The 25,483-nt window shown below is 39.0% G+C and overlaps 1 protein-coding gene across 2 annotated transcripts in view; it reads left to right on the top strand.

Moving 5' to 3' along the window:
- cacnb2b (calcium channel, voltage-dependent, beta 2b) overlaps positions 1 to 25,278 on the top strand; it is a 40,923-nt gene extending 15,645 nt beyond the window's left edge. For both annotated transcript variants that reach the window (XM_026150103.2, XM_080292309.1), the window contains exons 2-13: positions 12,876 to 12,941; positions 14,954 to 15,076; positions 15,842 to 15,981; positions 16,853 to 16,914; positions 17,013 to 17,038; positions 18,260 to 18,340; positions 18,428 to 18,486; positions 18,619 to 18,728; positions 20,893 to 21,044; positions 21,225 to 21,320; positions 21,568 to 21,741; positions 23,065 to 25,278. In XM_026150103.2, the coding sequence (XP_026005888.1) occupies positions 12,876 to 12,941; positions 14,954 to 15,076; positions 15,842 to 15,981; positions 16,853 to 16,914; positions 17,013 to 17,038; positions 18,260 to 18,340; positions 18,428 to 18,486; positions 18,619 to 18,728; positions 20,893 to 21,044; positions 21,225 to 21,320; positions 21,568 to 21,741; positions 23,065 to 23,856 (1,881 nt within the window). In that variant the 3' untranslated portion in view covers positions 23,857 to 25,278. The remainder of the gene's footprint in view (positions 1 to 12,875; positions 12,942 to 14,953; positions 15,077 to 15,841; positions 15,982 to 16,852; positions 16,915 to 17,012; positions 17,039 to 18,259; positions 18,341 to 18,427; positions 18,487 to 18,618; positions 18,729 to 20,892; positions 21,045 to 21,224; positions 21,321 to 21,567; positions 21,742 to 23,064) is intronic.
- Positions 25,279 to 25,483: the final 205 nt, after the last annotated feature.

Below are 25,483 nucleotides of genomic sequence, written 5' to 3'. Positions count from 1 at the left end.
CCGTGCCAAAGTAAAGATAGCTGTGCCAGCCCGGCCGTATCTGCTCTATGGTAGCATCAGGGAGAGGGCATGGAGCCAGTCTCCTTCAGACAGATGATGCAAAGCAGCTGATTAGACAGGGCTTGGAGAAAACAGGATCAGAACACTCACTGCATGCAAATGAACTGGCTGTTAATGACCAAGAGATACAGTAGCAAAGAAATCATCACAATATACAGAATAGGATGTCAAAGTAAAAAATGAACAGCAGAAGAAGATGGGTGTAAGAGAGCTGAGTTCCATTATTCCTCACCTACAGAAAAAAATATGAGGAAATATTTATTGGCAAAAATTGACAAATGTTTCACCACACCTGGGCTTGTTGCCAGCGCCTCATTGGTGGTCCGACAGGAAATTAGTCACAATTAGATCACTGACCTGCTCTGCAGATAACAATAAACTGTAATGAAGGGGAAGAGGCCTATGTTTGGGTCCTTTTTGATGCATGGCTCTCTATTCAGCAGCAAGCTTTTAATAACCATCCCAGCATGTATGCACAGATCAAAAGTGTGATATGAGTAAAGATATTACATCTTTGATCTTGTTCATGAAAAAAAAAAATCATTGACTCATACAAGATAAAAACGTCAAACTCACCAACAGACTCTACACTCATGCTTTCTGAGCCAAAAGCAGCACATCTACTTTAAACAGCTGCAGTAGAAAGATTCTTCCAAGTGCTGCAACAGTAAGGCCGCTATTGTCATGGAAAAATATGGTCCTTGAGATACCTTCTGCAGCAACAGTGTCTACATAGGCAGTTTAGAGCATGTCAGTCAGGTATTTATATGCCTCTCTGACAGATTTTGTCAAACTAACCACACTGCACCCGTAGAGCCATGGCACTTTTATAGCTGAGGCCAAAATGAAGGCCAAATGTGAAGATGAGTGCAGGTCCCTCCATTGAGTAATGAGTAAAGGGTACTAGAAGTGGGATGGCAATATGTTTATCTGTGTGTGTCAGCAGTTGGGTGTGTGCAACATCGTTTGTGGTGGCAACTTTCACTCTACTTTCGCTATGTTTTAATGTATTTTGGCAGGTGCTTTAGGCAGGTGACAAATCAAAATCAAAAACAGAACCATTGACCTCTTTGGGGTATCTGATGGTGCTGTCTGTAGAAGCAATACCTTCTTCTAATCCATTTGTCTCTGTAGATGTAAGGATTGCTGCAAATACCTTGAGATGACTGTTATTGTGAATTCGTACTATATAAATCCTGAAATCCTGAACTGAAGTAAGATCAGCCTCATCCTGTCTGATCTGCAATACACGGCGTTCCAAATTATTATGCAAATGATATTTTTCTCTGTTTTTCCTAAATAGTCGATTCAAATGACAGTCGGCATAATTTTCGAGTCATCGACCAATAGGGTATAATTCAAATGTTACTAAACAAAACTCCCAATGAAAACAGTATGTTTTTCAAAAATAAAAAACTTAAAATGCACTGTTCCAAATTGTTACGCACACAGAGTTTCAAAAGATTTTATAGGCTGTAGAGAATTGAAAATGATCCTTTGTTGAATTTGCAGCATTAGTAGATCAATTTCACTGACACCAAAAGCTATTTCAATCAAAAACATCTTAACAGGTCAAGTTACATATTAACATAGGACCCCTTATTTGATAGCAGTTTTACAATTCTTGCATCCATGGAACTTGTAAGTTTTTGGAAAGTTTCTACTTGAATGTCTTGCAGGATGTCAGAATAGCCTCCCAGAGCTGCTGTTTGGATGTGAACTGCCTCCCATCCTCAAATTTTTTTGCTTGAGGATGCTCCAAAGGTTCTCAACAGGATTGAAGAAAGTGATCAGTCAGAAACTCCACATACTTTGCAGAGGTCATTTTCACACCTTCAGGGACCCTAAAGGGGCCGACCAGCTCTCTCCCTCTGATTCCAACCCAAAACATGACTCCACCACCTCCTTGCTGACGACGCAGCCTTGTTGTAACATGGTGGCCGTCCACCAACCATCCACCACTGCATCCATCTGGACCATCCAGGGTTGCACTGCACTCATCAGTGACCAAGACTGTTTGGAACTTAGTCTTCATGTAGTTCTGGGCCCACTGCAGCCATTTCTGCTTGTGAGCATTGGTTAGGGGTGGCCGAATAGAAGGTTTATGCACAACTGCAAGTCTCTGGAGGATCCTACACTTTGATGTTCGCAGGTCTCCAGAGGCACCAGCAGCTTCAAATATGTGTTTGCTGCTTAATCTGATGTATTTGTCTGGCAGAAACCTTCCTCATTGTGCCTTTATGGGCCACAAATCTCTTACATTATGGTGATCACGCCTAAATTTTGGTGAAATATCTAAGGTTTTCATTAGGTGTCCAAGGTATTCAACTATTTCACGCTTTTCAGCAGCAGAAAGATCATTTTTCCTTCCTATTTTGCTTGAAAATGGTGGTCTGCTTAACAATGTGGAACATCCTTCTTTAGTAGTTTTTCCTTTAATTGGGCTCACCTGGCAAACAAATGATCATAGGTGTCCGAGATTGATATCAGTGATAAAAAGAGTCCTGAGACACAATTCCATCCATGAGTTTAATTGAAAAACAACTTATTTAATCTTTATGACACTTAAACACAATTTGCATAATAATTTGGAACGTCGAATAGTCTCTTCCTGGATGATGTCATCCATAGCACACTGAGTGGTTTGTATAAAGTGACTTTAAGCCTCTCTCTTATTTACAAGGCGTCACCTATAGCAGGAAGCTCCCACATTTAAGATAAGATAAGATAAGATAAGATAGAACTTTATTAATCCCTCGGGTGGGTTCCTCTGGGAAATTCGATTTCCAAAAAAAGCACAGCAACGACCGAAGTTACAGTTACAGAATTGTTATATATATATATATACACACACACACACACACACACACACACACACACACACACACACACACACACACACACACACACACACACACACACACACATATATAAATACAGAGACAAATATAAATAAAATATACAAAGGGGATAAATAGAATAAATAGGAATAAAAAATAAAAATACAAGTGAATTGCACATTTCAAGTATTGAGTCTATTGCACTGTTGACTATTTACAAAAAGTATTGCACAAGGTATTGTACAGTGAGGTGCAGAGGCACTACAGCTTAGTTGTTCCCCCCTCCTTTGTCCTCCTGTTTCCCCTCCCTCTCCCCTCCAGAGAGGAGTTAAACAGTCTGATGGCGTGTGGGACAAAGGAGTCTGTTAGTTCTTGTCTTGGGGAGAAGCAACCTGTCACTGAACAGACTCTTCTGATTGTTTATGGCCGTGTGCAGAGGATGCCCAGCATTGTCCATAATGTCCATCAGTTTCTTTAATGTCCTTTTCTCTGCCACTGTCACCAGAGTGTCCAGCTTCATGCCGACCACAGAGCTAGCCCTCCTGATCAGTTTCTCCAGCCTGGATGAGTCCCTCTTTGCTGTGCTGCTCCCCCAGCACACCACAGCATAGAAAAGTACTCCAGCAACCACTGACTGGTAAAACATCCTCAGGAGCTTCCTGCAGATGTTAAAAGACCTCAGCCTCCTGAGGAAGTACAGTCGGCTTTGGGCTTTTTTATACAGGTGCTCTGTGTTGCATGACCAGTCCAGTTTATTGTCCACCCACAGCCCGAGGTACTTGTACTTGCTGACCACCTCCACCTCCTCCCCCTCTATCTGAACCGGCAGTGGACCTTCTCTGGACCTCCCGAAGTCCACAACCAGTTCCTTAGTCTTTGAGGTGTTGAGTTGCAGGTGGTTTGTGTGACTCCATGCGACAAAGTTCCTCACCAGACTTCTGTACTCCTCTTCCTGATCATCCCAGATACACCCCATGATGGCCGTGTCATCTGCAAACTTCTGAATATGGCATAATTCAGAGTTGTAGCAGAAGTCAGAGGTGTACAGGGTGAAGAGAAGAGGGGACAGCACAGTTCCCTGTGGTGCTCCTGTGCTGCTGACCACTGTGTCAGACGTGATGTCCTTCAGCCTGACGTACTGTGGTCTGTCGGTGAGGTAGTCGGAGATCCAAGCGACCAGGCAGGGGTCCACCATTTATGATTGGGCAGATTTTTACTTTCCTAAAGCAACTCGCAAGGGATTCAATCTCTTCCTGGGGATCTTCCCTCGTGTGAAAATGTGTAAGCCACTGCACTGCGGAGCTGTGGAACAGTTTATTGAGTAGGAATACAATAAATTGTATTAATGCCATCACAGTCATCAAATCTCAACCTAGTTAAAAACCCGTGCAAGAGTTTGGACTGACATGTCTGCACCACAAACATTAAAAAGGAAATAGCTTTAGGAAGAATTGTGTTTCGGGCAGCACGGTGGCACGGTGGTTAGCACTGTTGCCGCACAGCAAGAAGCTCCTGAGTTCAATTCCAACATCCGGCCGGGGTCTTTCTGTGTGGAGTTTGCATGTTCTCCCCGTGTCTGCGTGGGTTCCCTCCGGGTACTCCGGCTTCCTCCCACCGTCCAAAGACATGCAGCTTGTGGGGATAGGTTAATTGGAAAATCCAAATTGTCACTAGGTATGAATGTGAGTGCGAATGGTTGTTTGTCCCTGTGTGTTAGCCTTGCGACAGACTGGCGACCTGTCCAGGGTGTACCCCGCCTCTCGCCCTATGACAGCTGGGATAGGCTCCAGCGCCCCCCGCGACCCTGAAAAGGATAAGCGGAAGTGAATGGATGGATGGAGAATTGTGTTTCTCCCTCCAGCAGAATTCCAGAGACTTGAAGAGCCAATGCCAAATCCCACTGAAGCTCTTGTGGCTGCATATAGGAGCAACAGCTTACTTCTTAATGTAAGCCCACACTATAGTGTAGCATGAAATAAAAACTGTCTGTGGTTCCTATGAATAGTTACACTTTGCTCAGTATCTCGTGAAAGCTGAAAGATGGGCAAAGCCATCCTTTAACTAAAAGCAATGGCTCAGAGGCGGGTTAAAAGGTCCAACACATTGCTTTTTGTTTAGTTTTTAGTTTTTGTTTTTATTTGTGACTCATCTATATTTTGTTTTCTGTATGATTTTACCGACACAGCAGCATCACAATTTTTCAAAAAACATGCTTGAAGCTTTACAAGTACCCAAAATGTGGTCTGTAGACTCATTGCTATCACCACTGATTTTTGCCCAGCTCAAGATGGTCTTTTGTGGTTCTGACTTAAATTCAAATTTGGATTCATGTCAACAGTAGAATTGTATCATTACTTTCTTAAAAGCTGGATTAAAGTAATATATCAAAGCCTGCTGTCTAAGTGAGCTGTGAGTGAAAAGAATTACTGTGGCGCTGCCTGAGAATGTAAAAGTCCTGATGGTTTTTGCTGTATGCAGTTTCAGGGAACTGGGAGTTGTGGGCATGCTGAATCTCTTCTCAGTATTGTCCTTGGGGGCTTTTATGCAGAGTTTGCACTGATGCCTTTCTCCTGTGATTATTCAGCTGTGGACAGAGCAACAACCAATTCACCATCACACATGAGATACACAGGGTGGTTTTAAAACTCTGTTATCATTACCATACTGTCATTTTTTCAGCCCTGCTGTCATAATTTTCATTTGCATTGTGTGGTATGTCAGTGAATGATGCTGGAGTCACAGTCCTATAATAAACTGCCAAGTGTTTGAGCTCTCTTCTCAAACTTAAGGCTCTTATTATAGTAGTTAACTGCCACAGGGATGAAGGCACCACAGATTTGTTCACCTTGGTCTTGTTCATTGAAGTGGAAACTCCTAGCCTAAGATGTCTTTTTTGTGACGAGTGAGATCACAGCAGTACCCGAGGAGTATCCAAGAATGCATGGGAGGGTACAGGAGGTAGTAGCAAATCTCCATACTCACACAACCAGAGATCAACCAAAAAAAAGTTTCCCCATATGAATATGAATGCTTTGAACAAATCACTATAGGATTAACTATATCCTTACCTTCCTAAATAACTATGTTTTACTTCTCTGGGTTTTGTCCTGTAAATTGCTTGTCTTCTGAAGTGGTATTAGAGCTGACAATGGGTACTCCATCACATAAATCCATTTAAGATGTGTCCTTTTCTGCTGTTTAGGGGGCTAGAATTTTACTAGTGTTAGTGCACTCATGTTTGTCCAATTAACATATTAATGTCTAGCCCAAACACTATATATTTATGCTAAAAGAAGCCAAAAGATACCCTAAAAACTGAGCTCTAAATGGTAGAATTCAAATCTTTTGCTGCTCTTTAAATATATTAAAAGGGTGATACTTCTTTCATCCTTTCAGCAGTTAAAATAACTATAAAAAAGTTATCTTCATCCAAAAAGCATCTTTAGTTTAACTAACTTCTGCTTCCTGTCTTTCATGCTGATGTTTTACACTGATGTTGGATTAGCATCTGAACTTCGTGAAAAGATAAAAAGATTGATTTTTATGACATATTTAAAATACTATTTATAGATGAGTGTACAGGTGTAATAGTTTTCTGCTGTGTCATCTGAGGGTGGAAGTACAGTAATGAAGTGCTATCAGCACTTCAAAGCCGACATAAATATAATGAAAGTTTTATGACGGTTTAACTAGCTCCTTGATGGATCTCCCATTGAGTTTTATGTAATGCTCACTTAATGTCTTTAGTCTGTCTACAAGGATGTGATGAATTTGAAGGAGAGTTAAGGTGTCAGGTATGGGTTGTTGTGACTCGTATGTATATTTTTCTGAGGATTGTGGTATACAGAATGTAACAGCAGACGTATTTTCGTCAGTGGAAGTAATTTATGCTCACGTTGCATATGGTTGCCGTGGAAATGTCTTTCTGTATTTTGAGTAATATGAAGCGGGAATTACTGTATGAGTATCTTCGGCCAATACACTCTACACGGTACAGTGAATAATATATTCAAGAGGAGACACTGAAAGAAACTTAAGATAATAGATGGATTTTCCTTTCTAGTTTTTAACCCTGTGAGGAGGTATTTTGTGATTCAGCATTCATAGTAATATTTCCTTTTTCATTTTTATTCTTGAATAATGGTGGGTGGTATGGCCAAAGATCATAGAGCGGTCATTTAAAGTAAACTCTCCCCATGTGAGTCTTCCCACAATTAATGTGCAGAGACCTACATGACTGGTTGTGCACATAGCTGTCTGGATTTTCCCTCTGATTATATTCTGAACTTACACATCATGATGCATGAGCCTTTTCATCTTTGTGTCACCACCTATCATGCTGCACCTTGAAGGAAATTTGGATTGCACATCACTGTATTTTAATTGTTTAATGTAGTAATCTTTTTTTTTATTTCCTTTGACAAATCAAATCAAATCGAAAGATCATCTGTTATCTTAAATTGTCAATTTTCCCACCGTATATCTTGTATTTGAACTCATCTCCTCAACTCAAGAGGAAAAGGTTCTTGTACTGTTTGATACAGTTTCCTACAGCAAAGAGTCAAGCGTGCCTCCCAGTGTACAGCTAGTATGTGTAGACATGAAGACTCTATACATTCTCCCAACCTACTTGGGATTTCATCCTTGATAGTTAATGTTTCATTACTCTTTGTGAAAGACTGAAAATATCTTCTTCTTTTACAGTTATATCCTCTGGTGGGCCAAAGGTCTGTGTGGTTTGCAATTTGGCAAACTTGTCAGTTCATCATTCCATGTTTGGCACTGATCACCACCTGCACTCATGTATATATCTATCTACTTAGCACTTTTAATTCTTATTCTTATTTTTTTTTATTTATTTATTTATTTTTTCATGTCTATTTAAGCGTAATTTATGACAGTATGTTTGCACTGAAGCACCGCAGCAATTTCCTAATGTTGTAAACCTGCTCAACATTTGGCAATAAAACCCTTTCTGATTCTGATTCAAGACTGGACTTTCAGGAGTGTCAAAGCCATTTTAGCCATTACCTACTCTCTTTTTCACCACTTGTGTTTCTGTTTTACCGACATGGAGCAGATAAAAGACAGGTGTAGCAAAGAAAAAGTTTGTCCAGCTCTTATTAACTTATGTTACTGTAAGTGCAATAAAAGCTTTCCAAATAGTGCTAAGTGCAAGATAACTAAATGAAAGAGAAAGGAAAAGAAGGAGGGAAATGTCATAAAGAAGTCTCCAACATTCAAAAAGGAAATGATCATTTGAGCTCCACCACATGCATCCAAGTACTTCACTACATGGTTGGATGACCAGGCAATGACCTGGTCCCTCCTCACCTGACTTACAGTGAGAGAGGGCGATGCACCTCTTTGAATAGCATTTGGGAGACTGTAGTTACTGCTTTAGCTGTCAACCAGTCATCAACCAATCAAGAAACTTAAACACTCAGTTGATGTAAGGTAATGAAAAAAGGGAGGTTACGTTCATTACCAGATCTTTTTGAAAGGAAGTTTTTTGATATTTTATTTAACTAATTAAATTGAAAAATACTTTTTTTTTAAAAATTATGCACTTTATAAAGCTGTATCTGTATAAACAGATGTGCTTTCCTCCATTGTTTTGCAGCTGACAGCTGTGTAACTAGCCCTCATATATCTCCTATTCGGTCAATGTCAGTCAGTGGAGTTCTCAGTTCACACTTTCTGCACTCAAAGTTGAAAAGTTGATTCTGTACATCTGGACACAGTGTTTTAGTGAGAGGAACGCCACTTGGATGATTGAGTCATTTGAGGAAGACATTATCCACTTGGATGAGTGACGAAATGTTTGACGAATGTTTGACGAAACTTTTCCCCCCTTAAAATTAGATGAACATAAGAAACTTTCTGGGATTTCCTTGCCTAGATGACTGAGCATGCATCAAGATATTAGTTTAGTTTACCAAACTTGGTACAAAGCCACACTTTCCTTTTTTCTTTGGTTTCTTTGGTTATTAATGTTCTAATAATTTTGCACATTTTGTCACGCAAGGCTTAAAATACCTGCTAAATATCTGATGTTGATGCAAGCTGCATGTATAACAGGATCCTTTTAAAAACTGGTTCAGAGTTTAGTTCGACCTCTGGGGAATCACAATCCTCCAGGGCAGCCAGCTGGCTCCTGGTGACTCGATGGTTCTGATTATTTAGGTTTGGGGATGGAGTCCATCTCCCCAATCAGATGCTCCTTTCCTAATGCACTCTCCTGGCGTGTGCTGAAAGAGCTGTGTAAACACTTTTCAGCAGAATAGGAGTCACCTTCAGGTAGCACATGAGAGAGCGTGCCTTTATTCCTTTTTTTCACGTCATCCTTGCCCTCTACCTTCCTTTGCCCACCTTCTAAGCCACGTAATCACAGTAATGGTCTAAAAAGATTCTCCAACAGGGAGAGAGAGAAGGACAAAAGAGAAGAAAGAAGGGGGTTTAATGAAATGATGAGGGGATCAGTTAAGGGTAAAGACTTTGAAAGAGTGGAATGAAAAATCAACTTGGAGTACCTATATAAGAGAAAAGTTTAGTGATAGAGAGAAAATACTGTGCAGGGAAGTCTGGGTATTATTGGTCAACAAAGATGCAGTTTCTTTTAACTCAGCTGATTCAATTTAATATCAAAAGAGAAAGGACTGTAACAACTAATGAACTAATGATTATCTATTAATGTGAAGATTTATTTTCTGAATTGATCACATCTTTAAAATCACAATAACACAATGAAACAAAAGCCTTTTTTTTTAACATTTAGTTAAATGTAATTTATCTCAAAGAAAAAGATCAGATCTTCACATTTCAGAGGCCGGGGCCAGATTATGCACAGGTTGGGAAATCTGAGAGAATAATCCAATAATTATGAGACACAATGAGAAAATGTTTCAGTTCAAGCAGGTACAGTTATCTACATGGCTTCAATGCAGCAACACAGTGAATAAAGTAAACCAGGCACAGTCTTCATCTGCAATAGAGTCTAGAATCACACACTGTAACTGTTATGCCAGACCACAGACATGTCCATTAAGATCTTCCCCACATATGTAAAACTCTTAAATAAATATGTGAATCAGAACTGTAAAGTAAAAGGTTACTTAACTTGCGATATTAATTACAATCTCTTTCAAAATTATATATATATATATATATATATATATATATATATATATATATATATATATATATATATATATATATATATATTATTGATTTTTGCTTCCTTTCTCTTGGAGAGCTCAACTCATTCTCGTAAAGTCATCAGCAGTAGTTCAGTGTTGCTTAATAATTCAGCGGGGGCGTTTTGTACTATTGGCTGGGTGACACTGGCTCACAGGAGAGCTGGGTGCTGTGCGACCAGATGTCTTTGCCAGGCATGGGTAAACAAAAATCCTTGCCTGGGCATAATTGTGCCCCAGGGAGATTTACTTCCTCCTTCTCTCTGATTTTCAATTTTCTGTTTTGACATTGTCTCTACTGCATCCACCAGCTTTTCATAACTGTAATGTGTAATTACCAGCAATCTAGTACGTTGATACGTTATGTCCTTGTGATTCTTTGATCAATACTTTTGTTGTTTCTCGAGTATTAGTCGTGTGTGTGTCCCCCCTTCCAATGAGCAAATATGTGCACATTTGTGCCACCACTGAATGTGCTTTTGTTTTCTCTCTGAAGATATTTTTCTTTTACTTTGTTTTCTTCTTGTAGCACTGTAGCGCTCTCAGTCGCTTCCCTCACGCCTCATGCTTTCCTTCCTCGTTGCAGTCCCTGCTATTCTCTTTCAATTTCATTTTAAAGCTAAGCCATTTTGGAGTTGAAGATAGGTCAGAAGTAAAAATTGGCCTATGGTAATGACATGGTGCATAATCCATCATCATAAGTGTTTCAGTAGTGTCAGTGTGCACTCATTTAGAATAACATGGAGAGGGGGAGCAGGTGGTAGAGTAAAGGTGTGCCAGAAAAAAAAGGTTCTTTGGGTTTGCACAGTGAGCCGCCTATATTCTCAATTACTTAAAAAAAAAAGTCTTAATCATATGAACAGCCATAAACTAGTGGATTGTAAAAGTCTTCATGTTAAATGTTTAAAATATGTCGACATTTTCTTAGATTTTCGAGGAGGCAGGTATTGCAGCTGACTGCAATGTTTGCTGGAGAATGTAACTGTTCCCTTTACTGTGATCAAGTGGAAACACTGTGGGGAGCATTGCTCAGGGTGGGCAGCGGGCAAGCAAAAGCAACTCTCCATTTCACTTTGGAAGACGAGGAGTTGCAATTCCAGTCTTTTGCAGAAAAAACACTTTAGCTAGGAGTGGGGTGTGGATTCAATCAATCAATCAATCAATCTTTATCTATAAAGCACTTTTCATACAAAAAATGTAGCACAAAGTGCTTTACATAGTTAAAAGCAGCCCACCCCACCCTCCAACTCACTCCCCAGACTCTCATTAACATAAATGATGTGAATACACACATATCCCCCCCCCCCCACACACACACACACACACGCACACTTAAAGAGTAAAAATTGGGCTTGCCATAATTGAGCTTATTTATTACTTCTCCATTTAGCTGTGTATGATTTTCAATGTGTTAACAAGTCAAAGAGCATCTAAATAAGGCAGAGCAAACATTTGCAAACTAATTTTAATGTTTTATATCATTGGTAGGGACCTAATACAAAAATCACTTTGTGCACCACCAATTTCAGATTAGATTTGAGAATATTGACTTTGACCCACCAAGGGCGCATGATCTAAATGCATCAGGCAGAGCAGACTGTCTTCAACAACAGACCTGATTTGTGACTCTGGGATGCGAGTGCGTATCATGAGTGCCAGATTGACGCGATGGGCTTTGCCACCTCCTGGCTATGACACTGAGAGCGTTAATTACCATGTCTTTGAGAGGACAATCTAATCTTAGGGACACATGGTGCATAAACCTGGGTGTCCCTGGGGGAGTTTGCTGCTACATTTTTGCAGAATTACATGCAAAAGTTTCTTGAAAACTAATTGATAAGTTGTTTAATTATTGCAATTATTGATCACATGATCAGTTTCTCTTTTGCATCTGTGTTTCCTGGGAATCAGCTGTTAGTCGTTAGTAATAAATCCATATTTGCATTGATAGGACTGACCCAAGAGCAACTGGGACACAAGACAAGTAAGGTAGAATAAGAGAATGTTTTTCTGTTGCTGAAATTCTGTAAAAATAATATATAACATATTATGTCGTTTATGTTATGTTGTTTACCCGTGTAACTGATAGAGTCCATGCAGTTGAGAAGGCAAAAGTATAGGAAGGGACAGTTTATTGTGAGGCAATATTTTATTTACTGTAGTTTTCTTTTGTTTGGTTAAATTCCATAAGGGTTTTCCTGTTACTTTCATTATGACATTAGTTTTTTCTCTTGCTAAAACTCTGCTGTTTAACGATTCCTTTTTGGCTCTCGTTTGCTGAACAACTGCAGCTCTCGTTTTTTTGGAACACCCTACATGACTTGAATAGATTCGACTTTGACTAGGACAGAGAAACTTTAAAAAATAAAGTGCGACATGTCAATTATGCTGTTTGTTCGTCAGAAAGAGTATGGCTAACTAATGACGCTGCTGAGTTGCATTACTGGATTGAATTTTAAAATATGAATGTTTTCCTTTCCACTGCTGCAACATGTTTGCTCATATCTGATTGGTGGGCTTTCCTCTCTATTATTCTAAGGTCTTTATTTTGAATCCAGTGTTTTTGGAATTTGAACCATGCTTGGACTGTAACCCTGCTGCTGCTGCATTGATTTAAATACATTTTAAATGTCTCATATGTCCTCCACTATGTAACCACCCTTGAAATGACTGCAGCAGAAAATATGTAATTTCTTGTCCTCCTTCTGCAGCATTCCTCTCTTGTCTTATTTACAGTGAATTGATCAAACTAATTGCTCCTCCTTTGTATCTCCTGCAGGGAGAGCATAAGGACACAGATGTCGTTGAGGAAAGAAACGCCCAGGTGCAGCTGGAGAAAGCAAAGGTACTTTTGCTCTGTTGCATCATGTATCACCTGATCTGACCCACTGTGGCTCTTACAGACTCATTTTTGAGAGAGGCTGCTCTCAAGGACATGATTACATCACAGACATGAAACACACACATCAGGACATTGGATTAGCGAAGCAATATTCTTCTACTGAAATGAGTCATCACAGTCTTCATCCTTGTCGTTCCTTTATGTGCTCACTGCCAGGAGAAGGATGATGACCAAGGATATTGATTATTGCTTCACATAAATTACAATACTTTCATCTTCAGCCATATGCTTTCTAGCAAGATAGCAAAATAACCAATTTAACTGACACAAACTATATTGTAATGCAACAACATTTAAATTTGATATGTGATTAATTACTTTGCCCTCAGAACAACAGTGGATATGGAACGCCAGGACTGCCATAATGAATTAATTAAATACACCATTAAATAATTAATTAAATGTGGCAATAATTAATTAAAATGTGAAATACATAAATAATTAATTAAATGTGTCAATAATTAATTAATTAAATGTGTCAATAATTAATTAAAATGTGAAATACATAAATAATTAATTAAATGTGTCAATAATTAATTAATTACATGTGTCATAACTATTTATTTAATTAATTAATTCCAATTTTAATTAATTATTGCCACATTTAATTAATTATTTAATGGTGTATTTAATTAATTCATTATGGCAGTCCTGGCGTTCCATAAGTGGAACAACATTTTTCTGCAGTGTGTATATAATAAACACAATATGTAGATAGTCAAGATGAGGTAAAACGATTGAACCTGCTGGTATTATACTATGAATGTAATATCATATGGTTATCATTTTTAAGTCTGGCTTACATACATACAATCTGCGAGGTTTTCCTTTTGGGGCATAATCACAATTAAGGTCATTAGAGATGTGATTTTTTTAAAGCCCCAGTTGATAGCAGACTTCCTCTCTTTTGCCCTTTAAGCAGACCCTGCTGATGTGTTGTATATTAAATTAAATCCTCCCCCACAGATTTAATGTGCTCCCACTGTTGCTTTGTAATTAAGGCGGCAAAGACACCCGACCTGTCACCTGCTGACCCTGCAGCCTCTCCCACAGTCTCTAATCTTTCCAAAGTGGAGTAATTAGCAGCTTGAATGACAAGCCACTGACATTTGATTCTGATTGGATTACAACACCAACCTTCGGTCAGGAGGAACCATACAGTAGTTACAGTGCAACAAAGAAGAAACAGCAACAGGTCATTTTTCCTAAGCATAAATTAAACATATCCCTTTGGTGGAAGAAAAATCAAACAAAACATTATCGTGTCCTATGACAGTCAGACAACAGGAATTTAATCATCAGTAGCTTCGTCTTATACAGCTGAAATGCAGAATCTTCCAGAATTTGTGTCTAAGCTATATTTCTAAAATATAGCACTTCACATTAAACTTATACTTGTTTTCCTAACATCTGTCAAAAGGTTGATTTATATGTGCATCAGGCCACATATTTGTGTATGTACACAAAATGCTGGCAACACAGCCAATTGTACTTGACACAGTTATGCAGTTTAGCCACACCCCTTAATTAAAAAAAATGTAGAAAAGGGAGAAAAAATTGATAAATGTTATGATCTAATGATGTTAAAACACTGGAATGAAGTCAACATTCTGAAATTCTCTAATAGTTAGTTGCAACTTCACATACAGTAAAATAGGATTGAATATTAATACAAGGATAAAAGATCAGTGACTTGTTTGGTCGTACGTTACAGCTTGTGGTATTATCACAGTAACTCTCTTTTCTTGACTAATGGTTGTATTTTTAACTTTAACCTACTATTTTTTTACTTACCTATTATTACTGACCTAATTCATTAAATGTCATATTTATAAAAGTTTAGCTTTTAGCTTTTGTAAAATGGAATACACAAGGTTACTCTCTTACCCTGATGTAGATTGTATTGTATATAATATGATTTATTAGTAATCATAACTCCTGCCTTGTATTCCCAGTACAAGCCTGTGGCATTTGCTGTACGATGCAACTTCTCTTACACGCCAGCAGACGATGACAACGTCCCTGTACCAGGCAAGGCTGTCACTTTTGAGGCCAGGGACTTCCTACATATCAAAGAGGTTTGAAACAAACACAAATACACATATCATGCAAAATTACAAACAGTACAAATGGGGGTTGTTAAAAGGACCTAACTGACAGGGCAGAACCAGACGGATTTTAAAATGAGAAGCAAAATGACAACAAACTGATGGAATGTAACCCAAGAGACGGAAAAGAAATCCAAAGAGGAGAAGCAACACAACATCCCAAATTGTCCAGATAGTGGCGTACTTTTGGTGCATTCTTCTTCTTTTCGCACATTTTGAAATGTGCTGTGGTTTAGCTGATAAAGCTATGGGGCGATCGTGGCTCAAGAGTTGGGAGTTCGCCTTGTAATCGGAAGGTTGCCGGTTCGAGCCCCGGCTTGGACAGTCTTGGTCATTGTGTCCTTGGGCAAGACACTTCACCCGTTGCCTACTGGTGGTGGTCAGAGGGCCCGGTGGCGCCAGTGTCCGGCAGTCTCGCCTCTGTCAGTGCGCCCCAGGGTGGCTGTGGCTACATTGTAGCTTGCCATCACCAGTGTGTGTGAATGGGTGGATGACAGGTTGTGTAAAGCGCTTTGGGGTCCTTAGGGACTAGAAAAGCGCTATACAAATACAGGCCATTTACCAAAGCTTGACACCTGTTAATTAAGATTTGGGTTAATCTTTAGAGACAGATAACATAAAATGCAAAGCTACAGTTGCTAAATTGGACCATTAACATCATCAGATAAAAATAATGTCACATGAGAACATCAATCTTTAAATGTCCGCTCTTCTTTTTTTCTTCTGAATGAGCAGAAGTTTAACAATGACTGGTGGATCGGACGGCCGGTGAAGGAGGATGGTGTGGTGGGCTTCGTCCCCAGTCCAGTCAATCTGGAAACCATTCTTATCCGAAGAGAAGTCCAAGCGAGGAAAGCTGCCAAGGCATTAGCCAAGTATGTACATCGTGATGCTCTTTCATTTCCTTCATGAGGGTTTTTATGCAGGAATTTCAATGCAAAAGTTGTGTTTTAAATTGACCACAAATAAATAAAATTGCTGGAGCAGAGAGACTTTGAGGAAACAGTGTTGGTTCGAATGTGTATACACTGATACTTTTGGCACAAAGACGAAAAAAAAACAGGAAAGGTTGTGATATCAGCCTGTCTGCGGGTGGTGGCTCGGTAGCGGACCTTTTTTAAAAAACAAAAAGACAATTCTAAAGTCTTTTTACTGGTGTGGAATAATAAGTTTTCAATTTAAAAAAATTATCAACCAGACTGGTAAACAAGTTTGCTGTAGTGATATGCAAATAACATTTTGACTTAAAACTTGTATCATACACTTTCCCAGCTTACTTTTTAGTAATTTAGTGTGTTCATGTATGAATGACATTAGTTATTTTATGTATTTTATGTTGTTTAACTTAAGTTTGTTTCATGTCATCATGTGTGGTAGTAAATTATAACGGAGATGACTATATTTTCCTTTTGTTACTTCAAAAGGTTGCACCCCCACCCCCCTCACCAGAAGGCAAAAGCTCATTGATTGACACAGTTAAACTGTAACACATCTAAAGAATCTTAAAAATGTTGCTTTGGTGGAAACTGCGCTGAACCACTTTGAGGGATTTGCCCTCTAAGCTTCATATATTTGTGTCTTATGCTATAAATAGACACACAGTCTCTAAGCACCAAAATCCTTCATTGCGTAGAAACATGGTGGTCTATTTTTATCATTACTAAAGCACTGAAATTCAGAGTGTGGTAAAATCAGCGTTTGGTTGTTGCAGACTTAAACTAAATCAGAGATTTCCTCTCATTTTAGCAAAGCTGCATCTCAGGTAGCTCAAGATATGAACTCGAAGAAATATACGCCTCCATCACAAGGTCAGTATGTGCATACAAGGGAGTAACAATAAATATGTTTACTTTTTTATTCATAATAACTGTGGAACGTGTGCGATTTTGTCATTCTGCACAAGCAGCCAATCAGCAGGTGAAAAAGAAGCCGGTAAGTGACGAAAGTGTTTACACTCTGTTTACATCCGTTTCAGCCCATCGATCCTCATTATAAAGAACACTGCTTTCTAGAAACACAACAACTGATTTTATCTTATTCATATTTTCACTGCATACAGTGAATTCTTGAATGCAGAAGCTTTGGTTTTGTCTTGTGTACCATTTTACAAATGTTGTTCTAACTTTCAGACTAAAGCAAGGATATGTGTGTTGTCCATTGGACTGACAGTGTCAGTAAAACTGGCTGTCATGATTCAGCTGTGTACAGGCAGGAAGAGGACCCAAAATGCAGAACTCCCAACACGTGGGAATAACTCAAAATTCAGCTTTATTGCTGACACACGGAAATAATACAGGACTAAACTAAGCTGGAAAATATAAACTTCATCAAGAGGCACACAAGGAAACACACAGCATGAGGGACGACACGACACTGACGCAGAGAAACACAGGGCTTAAATACACTGGGGAATAATGAGGGGAATGAGACACAGGAGGAGAGCACAGCTGGGAGAAATGAGACATGACGAGACCAAAGGGAAGCAAAACTAGAAACACTGACATGAGACACAGACCTTCAAAGTAAAACTGAACTCTAGACACGTAAACTTAACAGAGACTGGGGAGGCAGAACATCGAGACCTGAAATGTAGGACAGAAGGGCACAGAGTTAACACCAGGAAACCAAACAACAAAAACTAAGAATTAGAACTCAGGAAGTACTACAGAACCAGGGAGCTAGAAATACTAGGACAGAAACCAAAACACAAACAGTCATAATCCATGATAAAATCAAAAGTAAAAGTACAAAACTCAAAACACTGGGTCACCGATCCAGGACCGTGACACTGGCCAACTGAACTTTTGACTTGCATTTAGATCACCTTGGTATATTACGGGCTAAAAAAATAGTTCATGAATTTCTAAGTTGCTATCTCATATGACCAGCTAAAAAGTGAGAACAAAATCTAATGCTCAAAGTGGTATTAATAACATGTTAATAAGTTATTCTTCTTTATATGTTTAAGCATTTGAGTACAGCCAAAATTGAGCTTGTGATCATCATGCATTATCAAACTTTGAGGTTGTTCATAAAAATAAGATAATTTTAGCCTTTAGATGATGGGTATAGTGGTTCCTCATGTAGCTCTTGTTTCATAAGCAAAAATCTAACTTTGGGGGATTTTTGTTAATTTTTTTTTTTTTGCTACAGGGGGAGCAGGTGGCTATGTATGATGTAGTGCCTACAATGCGCCCTGTGGTTCTAATGGGACCATCACTGAAGGGCTTAGAGGTGAGCTTAATTTGACTTTTGAAGAAATATAAAACTCTAGTATTATTTGTTGAATTTGGAGTAACTTTATTTGTTTCCCTCTTGTAGGTAACAGATATGATGCAAAAAGCACTATTTGACTTTTTAAAACATCGATTTGAAGGCAGGTAAGTTCTGATTTAATTCTTCACATAATCTATCACATAATTTATTTGAAAAAAAACAACAACCCCAAAATAAAATAAAACAACAAAAATCATAACTGTGTAATCATGATTGTTATTTTGTCTCTGCTCCAGAATTACTATTACGCGGGTAACAGCAGATATCTCACTGGCAAAACGATCCATCCTCAACAACCCTGGCAAAAAGGCCTTAATGGATCGCTCCAACACCCGCTCCAATTTAGGTATGCCGTCTGTCATCTCCAGAACAGCTTCCCTGGTTGACATTCACAGCATAAAGACAACTGAAGCAGTAGTAGCAATAAGAAAATAAATCAATTACAAAAACAGATGGAGAAAATCATGACAGCCACTCAAAATGCATCATATATGAAAACACAATGTCCCAATTTAGCATCTCTTCCTCTGACATGTCAGTGTTATGGCTTCCCTGCACGCAAGTTCAACCCCTCCACCACCCCAGCATCCACCTTCTGGCTCCAGGGCATGTTAACTTATCACTCTAATGTGAAACACATAGTGATAAAGAAGCATCCCTATGAGCTCAGAGCATGGACATCAACCTTTAACTGTCTGCTGCTGTAATGAATCAATCATTTCAAACGACAGTGGTCTGACTACACTTCTTTAATTGTTTAAGCGTTCTGGGACTCACTTTTTTGGTCTCTGGTGGCAAAAAACTTTTGGAAACCTAATTAGGATAAAATAGGAAACCAATACTGTCTGACCCAGGTTTGATATGATGCTTGCTTTACCCCATTAACACAGTGTGGCTCATGCTCACAGAGTTTGCTTTTATATATGGTCCAAAGATTATTCCAAATTCATAATGTGAGAGAATAATTTATCCATTGCCATGAAGACAAAGAGTTTGAAATGAATAGTTAAATATGACAGAAACTCAGATGAGAACACTGACATCAGATCTGCGTAAAGCAGTCTGTTGTCTGTCAGTTATGGTTATATATTGACTGGAAACTTACTGTGGATTTGATGTCTTTGTCCCAGTGACACTGTGCACTAGGATAGTGCAAATCTCGCCTTTTCCTAGAAGAGTAAATATTTGGTATCAGACAGAAGCGTGATAAAAATTTGTTTGGTTTTCTCTACTCTTGTCTTTCCCATTGCTGTCTCATCCCAGATGCTGCCGGTATGTATTGACTGAAAGCACTGGTAGTCCTTGTGTTTTTGAATGCTCCACTTTCCTTCTCCTATCATTACCTCATCACATCTGTCTCAGCTGCCACTTTTTTAACACTCTGTATGTATACAGCCATTGACTTGTGGACTTCACTGTCATTAAAATTGAAATCGACTGTTATTAAGTTTCTCAGTTTGCTGGGTTGAGAGATATGCATGTGCTTCACTGTTATTTGTGAACACTATAACTCATTAAGGACAGAAGCAGCCACATTTTCTGTATGCCCTGCTTCACGCTCCCTCTCGTGGCCAGTCTTTAAATACACTCCCATGAGTGTAACAAGTCTTACTCACCGCGTGGATTAGCTCACCAAGAAAATGAAAACATCCATCCATCCATCCATCCATTCGCTTCCGCTTATCCTTTTCAGGGTCGTGGGGGGCACTGGAGCCTATCCCAGCTGTCATAGGGCGAGAGGCAGGGTACACCCTGGACAGGTCGCCAGTCTGTCGCAGGGCTAACACACAGGGACAGACAACCATTCACACTCACATTCACTCGCACATTCACGCCTAGTGGCAATTTGGATTTTCCAATTAACCTATCCCCACAAGCTGCATGTCTTTGGACGGTGGGAGGAAGCCGGAGTACCCGGAGGGAACCCACGCAAACACGGGGAGAACATGCAAACTCCACACAGAAAGACCCCGGCCTGATGTTGGAATTGAACTCAGGACCTTCTTGCTGTGCGGCAACAGTGCTAACCACCGTGCTGCCACAGAAATAAAAACAAATAACCTTTAAAAGAAGTTTTATTAAGCATGGCATGTTTTTCATAAACACAGTTTTTAATCTGCTGATGTGTTTTGTGAAGTGAGTGTGCGTACCTTTTGTTTTCTATATTAGAAATGGTATAGCAGAGAAAAGATGACAATAATTACAAATAAGCACATATCCTAGAGTGTCTGTGGTTTTGCACGTGACAGTGAGATGTGCTTAAAACTAATATTGACATTTATTTTTTGTACATTATCAAGCCTGAATGACTCCCCATAAAATATATAAAAGTATTGTCTTGATACAGTCTTGATAAGTCACTGGTATGTCTTGATACACATCCGGAACCTAAAAACAAGTTATATTTAAGATGCGTTATTGTTGTACATGTTAAAATGTTTAATCATGCACAGAGTAACTTTCCTGGATTTTAGATGTTAAAGTCTTGCTTTTGCTTTCTGGTGTTGCAGCTCAGATCCAAGGGGAGGTGGAGCGTATCTTTGAGCTCGCCCGCAGTCTGCAGTTGGTCATTTTAGACGCAGACACCGTCAACCACCCTATGCAGGTGTCCAAGACCTCCCTAGCTCCAATTCTTGTCTATGTAAAGATCTCCTCACCAAAAGTAAGCTTCACCGGAAAAGACTGTGGAATCCGATGAGACATGATTTTTCTAAACGTGAACTTTGGACTATTTCAGTTCGTTTAATATTTTGAACTAATAATAAAGAGAAACTTTAAAATGCAAGTCCCTTTTTTCACTTCCTCTTTTATTCTCCTCCTTCTCTTGATTCCTGACAAACAGGTGTTGACAAGACTGATCAAGACCAGGGGGAAGTCTCAGACCAAACATCTCAATGTTCAGCTTGTGGCAGCAGACAAGCTTGCTCAATGTCCACCAGTGAGTGCCATCTAGTGGCAGATGAGAAAAGTTGGCAGAATTGTGACTACTTTAGTGCATGAATATATACTACATGTGTTATTTCCAGTGGCACTGCTGAGGGCCCAACAACAACATATCTGACGATTTTGGTGTGCCGTTGAAACATCATTTAGACCTTATTTGTGATTCTCAAAAATAACCACAGATTTGCCCTTGTCTCCTGACTGTTACACACTTTTCAATTGAATTTTTCCATTTCCTGTAGGAAATGTTTGATGTCATCTTAGATGAAAACCAGCTATCGGATGCCTGTGAGCACATTGCTGATTACCTGGAGTCCTATTGGAGAGCCACTCATCCGCCAGAGATGGAGCCTGCCAACGCAGTGGTGGCCCAGCTGGCTGAGAATACACTGCCTGCCAGTCCTACAGTAATACCGGTACTTAAAACACAAACAAGTACAGAGAAAAACTACAAAGAAAAAACAGATGTAAAGTCTTCCTTTCATCTAATCTCATCCCATTCATCTCATGTATTAGAAAGACAGCTGAGTGTGGAAAATAAAGGTTTGAACTGTGAATAATCTCATCAGAATTCATCTAACACTTTCATTTCATTTCCTCTCATCGTACTTCACTGGAAAGTTGAAGAAATGAGATAGGCTTACCTCTGGTGAGTGAGATATTTTCAGACTCTATTGTCACTCTCGTGTAGCAGTGGAGATGAGTAGTTAGTACCATGTTTATCATGACTATAGTGTAATCTATGTAGAAACAACTTAATAGTGCTGTGAAACTTCCTGGGAAAATGACAGAAAACAGAAATAACACAGACTATATGAAGATAGACTAATACTGTAGTAGATACAAACAAAAGGCAATAGTTGGATTGATAGGCTGACCTACTTTTATTTAATTAAGTTAATTATCCCAAGCTAAGGCTATCAATTAAAACACATGTACTTTTCTTCTCTTCTTTGATGAATCTCTTAACATTTGGTGAAGTTGCATTTCTTTTTTACCATTGTCCTAACTGATTAAAATAAATATTTGTGGTGCAAACAGTTTAATATGTAAATGATTTAAAAAAGGAGTGTTGACTATGGAAATCAGGCTCATGCTTGCGCACATCTATACAGTTTCAACGATTGAGCTTTAAATAAAACAGCACCATTTCTACCTTTGTGCATATACTAAGTTGTAGTTTTTACAGTAAATGTGGAAACTTTGTCTTTATTCACCAAACTGAAAATAGTTTTTTGAGGACAAAATACTGACAAAGAAAATAAAAGTCAAACATCAAAATAAATGTCTCACAGATCTTTGCAATACTTATTAAACAGTCGTGACCTGTAATGTAATGGAGGATTTAAGCTCTCCACCCTCCACTACATGCAAAAATAAGATATCTGTCAATTACAGCGACAGTTTTGACCAGATCATTAGATATAAGAAGATAAATATTATTCTAAGATAAAATGATGGTTTCCATCATGAATGACCATTTTAAACCAGTGATCCAGTTATACTAATGTAATCACAATTATCTTTTAATTCATGAGAATATTTCGTCTAAAAGTCATATTTTTAACTTTTTTGCCCCAATTACCATTTCAAGTTCTATAATTTATAATACAAAAAGAACTTTCATAAAGATCTGTCCATAAGCTTTTCCTGGCCTAAATTTGTAAGATGTATAATCTGTGATATAATGGTTATATTTAGTCAGAAAACACTATGTTTTTTCTTTCTTTTTTTCCTAGGATGAGCAGAAAAGCAAGAAGTCAGGTGCCCCTAAGAGGAAAGGCTCACGGGAGAACCATCTAGACCATGAGCCCCCTTCAGTCCCAGCTCAGGAGCAGACCGCTGAGGAGGGCCAGAGAGAGGAGGAAGAGCGGCTCCTGAAGACTGAGCCAAAAAGACCCCAGCACACCCACCACCATCACCATCACCACCACCACCGGCGGACGGAGCACCACAGCCACGTCCAGCACAGCCAGACTTCAGGTGGCATGGAAATACAGTCGAGCAGGGATTACGCCTCAAGGCCTCCTCGAAGGTACATGCCCGAGGAGAGGGATGGTGAGGTGGACGATGTCCTAAAGGAGGACGAGGAGGAGATTTACTGTAACTTCCGGGTTCATAACCACCATCATCACAACAGTAACCACCAACACCATCACCACCACCACCACCAACATCATCGTGGAAACATCCAGCCATATGTTGGGGAGGACTACGAACAGGAGCACAATGAACGCAACCGGCAGCACAGACATCACCAGCATATTCCACCACGGACACACCACACAACGGATCACTATACTGCACACAACCATCACAGCTACCACCACTACCCAGGCAGAGACCGGGAGAGAGACAGGGACAGAGACAGGGAAAGAGAAAGAGACAGAGATAGAGACAGAGATAGAGACAGGGATAGGGATAGAGAAAGACATAAGGACAGGGAAAGGGACAGGGATAGGGATCGAGGTAGAGATAGAGATAGAGACAGAGATGCTCGACAGTGGCACAGAGATTCCTATATACACTAGTGACTGTTGTTTCTACTCCAGGTTGATGCATGGAATTATGCTTCTCACCTTATAATGCACTAATGGGCAGGGCAGGTTATGTCTTCTTTGTAGTCAATGTTTCTCCTCATATTGCATTTTTTAAAGATTTACCCTGTCCCACATGCACACATCTAGTTCTTTCTTATTTTAGCTCTTGTAAGATAAAATTTTTTGTATGTTTTATCCTAAGTCTTACGGCTCCATACGTGTTTTGGCACAAACAGTGGTCAAGGTTAAACTGCATCAGAACACTCATGACTCGCTCTAGTCTAGCGTTCACGATAATAATTTCATATATAATTTCAGTATCCACTAAGGTTACTTTTTTAATTTGTCATGATCACAGCAGCCAATAGATTTGTCTGACCATCAGTCAAATATCGAAAGATGCTCAGTTTACAGTAATTCAGAATAGCAGCAACAACAAAAAACATGTATTATGTTTTGATTCAGTATACAGTAGCTGTGACATCAGACTAAAATGTTTTACTGTGACTTTGTTTTGATATTGTGAAACATTATTTTGTGTCAACTTGGTTCTTGAACCAAACAAAACAATCAGTTTGGAAATGTCACTTTAAGCTATGGGGAACTGCAATTTGAATCTTTAACATTTTATTGACTAAAGAGTAAATTTACTAATGTATAAAGTGGCAGGTTAATCAATTAAACGAAATCATTAGTTGCAGCCCATTAATGTTTATCTCCCTTATCAGACAATTAACTAACTCATTAAATGCACAAAATGTGAAAGAAAAGTTACAACAATGAATGTTGTATTTTAGGATATTTTCTTCTACATATCTGCACAGTGAGATTTTTTTGTCTGATCAAATGTTCATACAACTGTGGCGAACAACTGACTTGTGCATTTCGGTGTCACATCTTCATTTAAATTGGTGTGTCCAAAGACAAGTTATTTTAAACACTGTTATGAAAAGTCAAACTATTTTTCTACATGATTTGAGAGTGAAGTCACTACTTTACTTCCTACTTTTTACACTGGTGTACAAGCATATTTACTGACTTGTGTTTGCTGTGTCTGGAAGCATGAATAATCTTTTGGTGACACTGACCTGTGCTATATGCTGGATACTCTATGCATCTTCTTGTGATAAAATATATTGCTTGAATACAATCTCTATGCATTTGTACATACTTCATAATTGCCTTGTTAAGTAAATGTAAGGAGAACCAGAGAGCCTCTTGCACTGTTTGGTAAGACTTTGGTAGAACCACAGACTTTAACAAGACGGGATTGACTCTGTTCCTTTTAAGACTTTTTTTTTGGCTATCTTTGTTTGTTGGTTGGTTGGTTTTGTACAGCATTCAGAAGTTAATTTCGACAAATATGCATTCTATTATTGAAAATCATTAAACTGTAAAATGTGTTAAATGACACCACACTCAATAATTACTGTCCACTGAATCTATCAGCGAAAGTTTTTTTTCAAGATGAACTCAAGATCATCCAGCAGTATTGCAAGAGAGAAACAAGGTAACTTGCCCGAACACTTAAGGTCACGGGAACCAAGATGGACAAACATTTAAGCAAGCTCATATATATTTTTCATTTCATTTAAAACATCAAATAAACCAACAGAAA

Source organism: Astatotilapia calliptera, chromosome 18 (genome assembly GCF_964374335.1).
Source record: "Astatotilapia calliptera chromosome 18, fAstCal68.1, whole genome shotgun sequence".
Lineage (NCBI taxonomy): Eukaryota > Metazoa > Chordata > Actinopteri > Cichliformes > Cichlidae > Astatotilapia > Astatotilapia calliptera.
The sequence above is the reverse complement of the archived record's forward strand: the minus strand, read 5'-3'. Positions and strand labels throughout refer to the sequence as shown.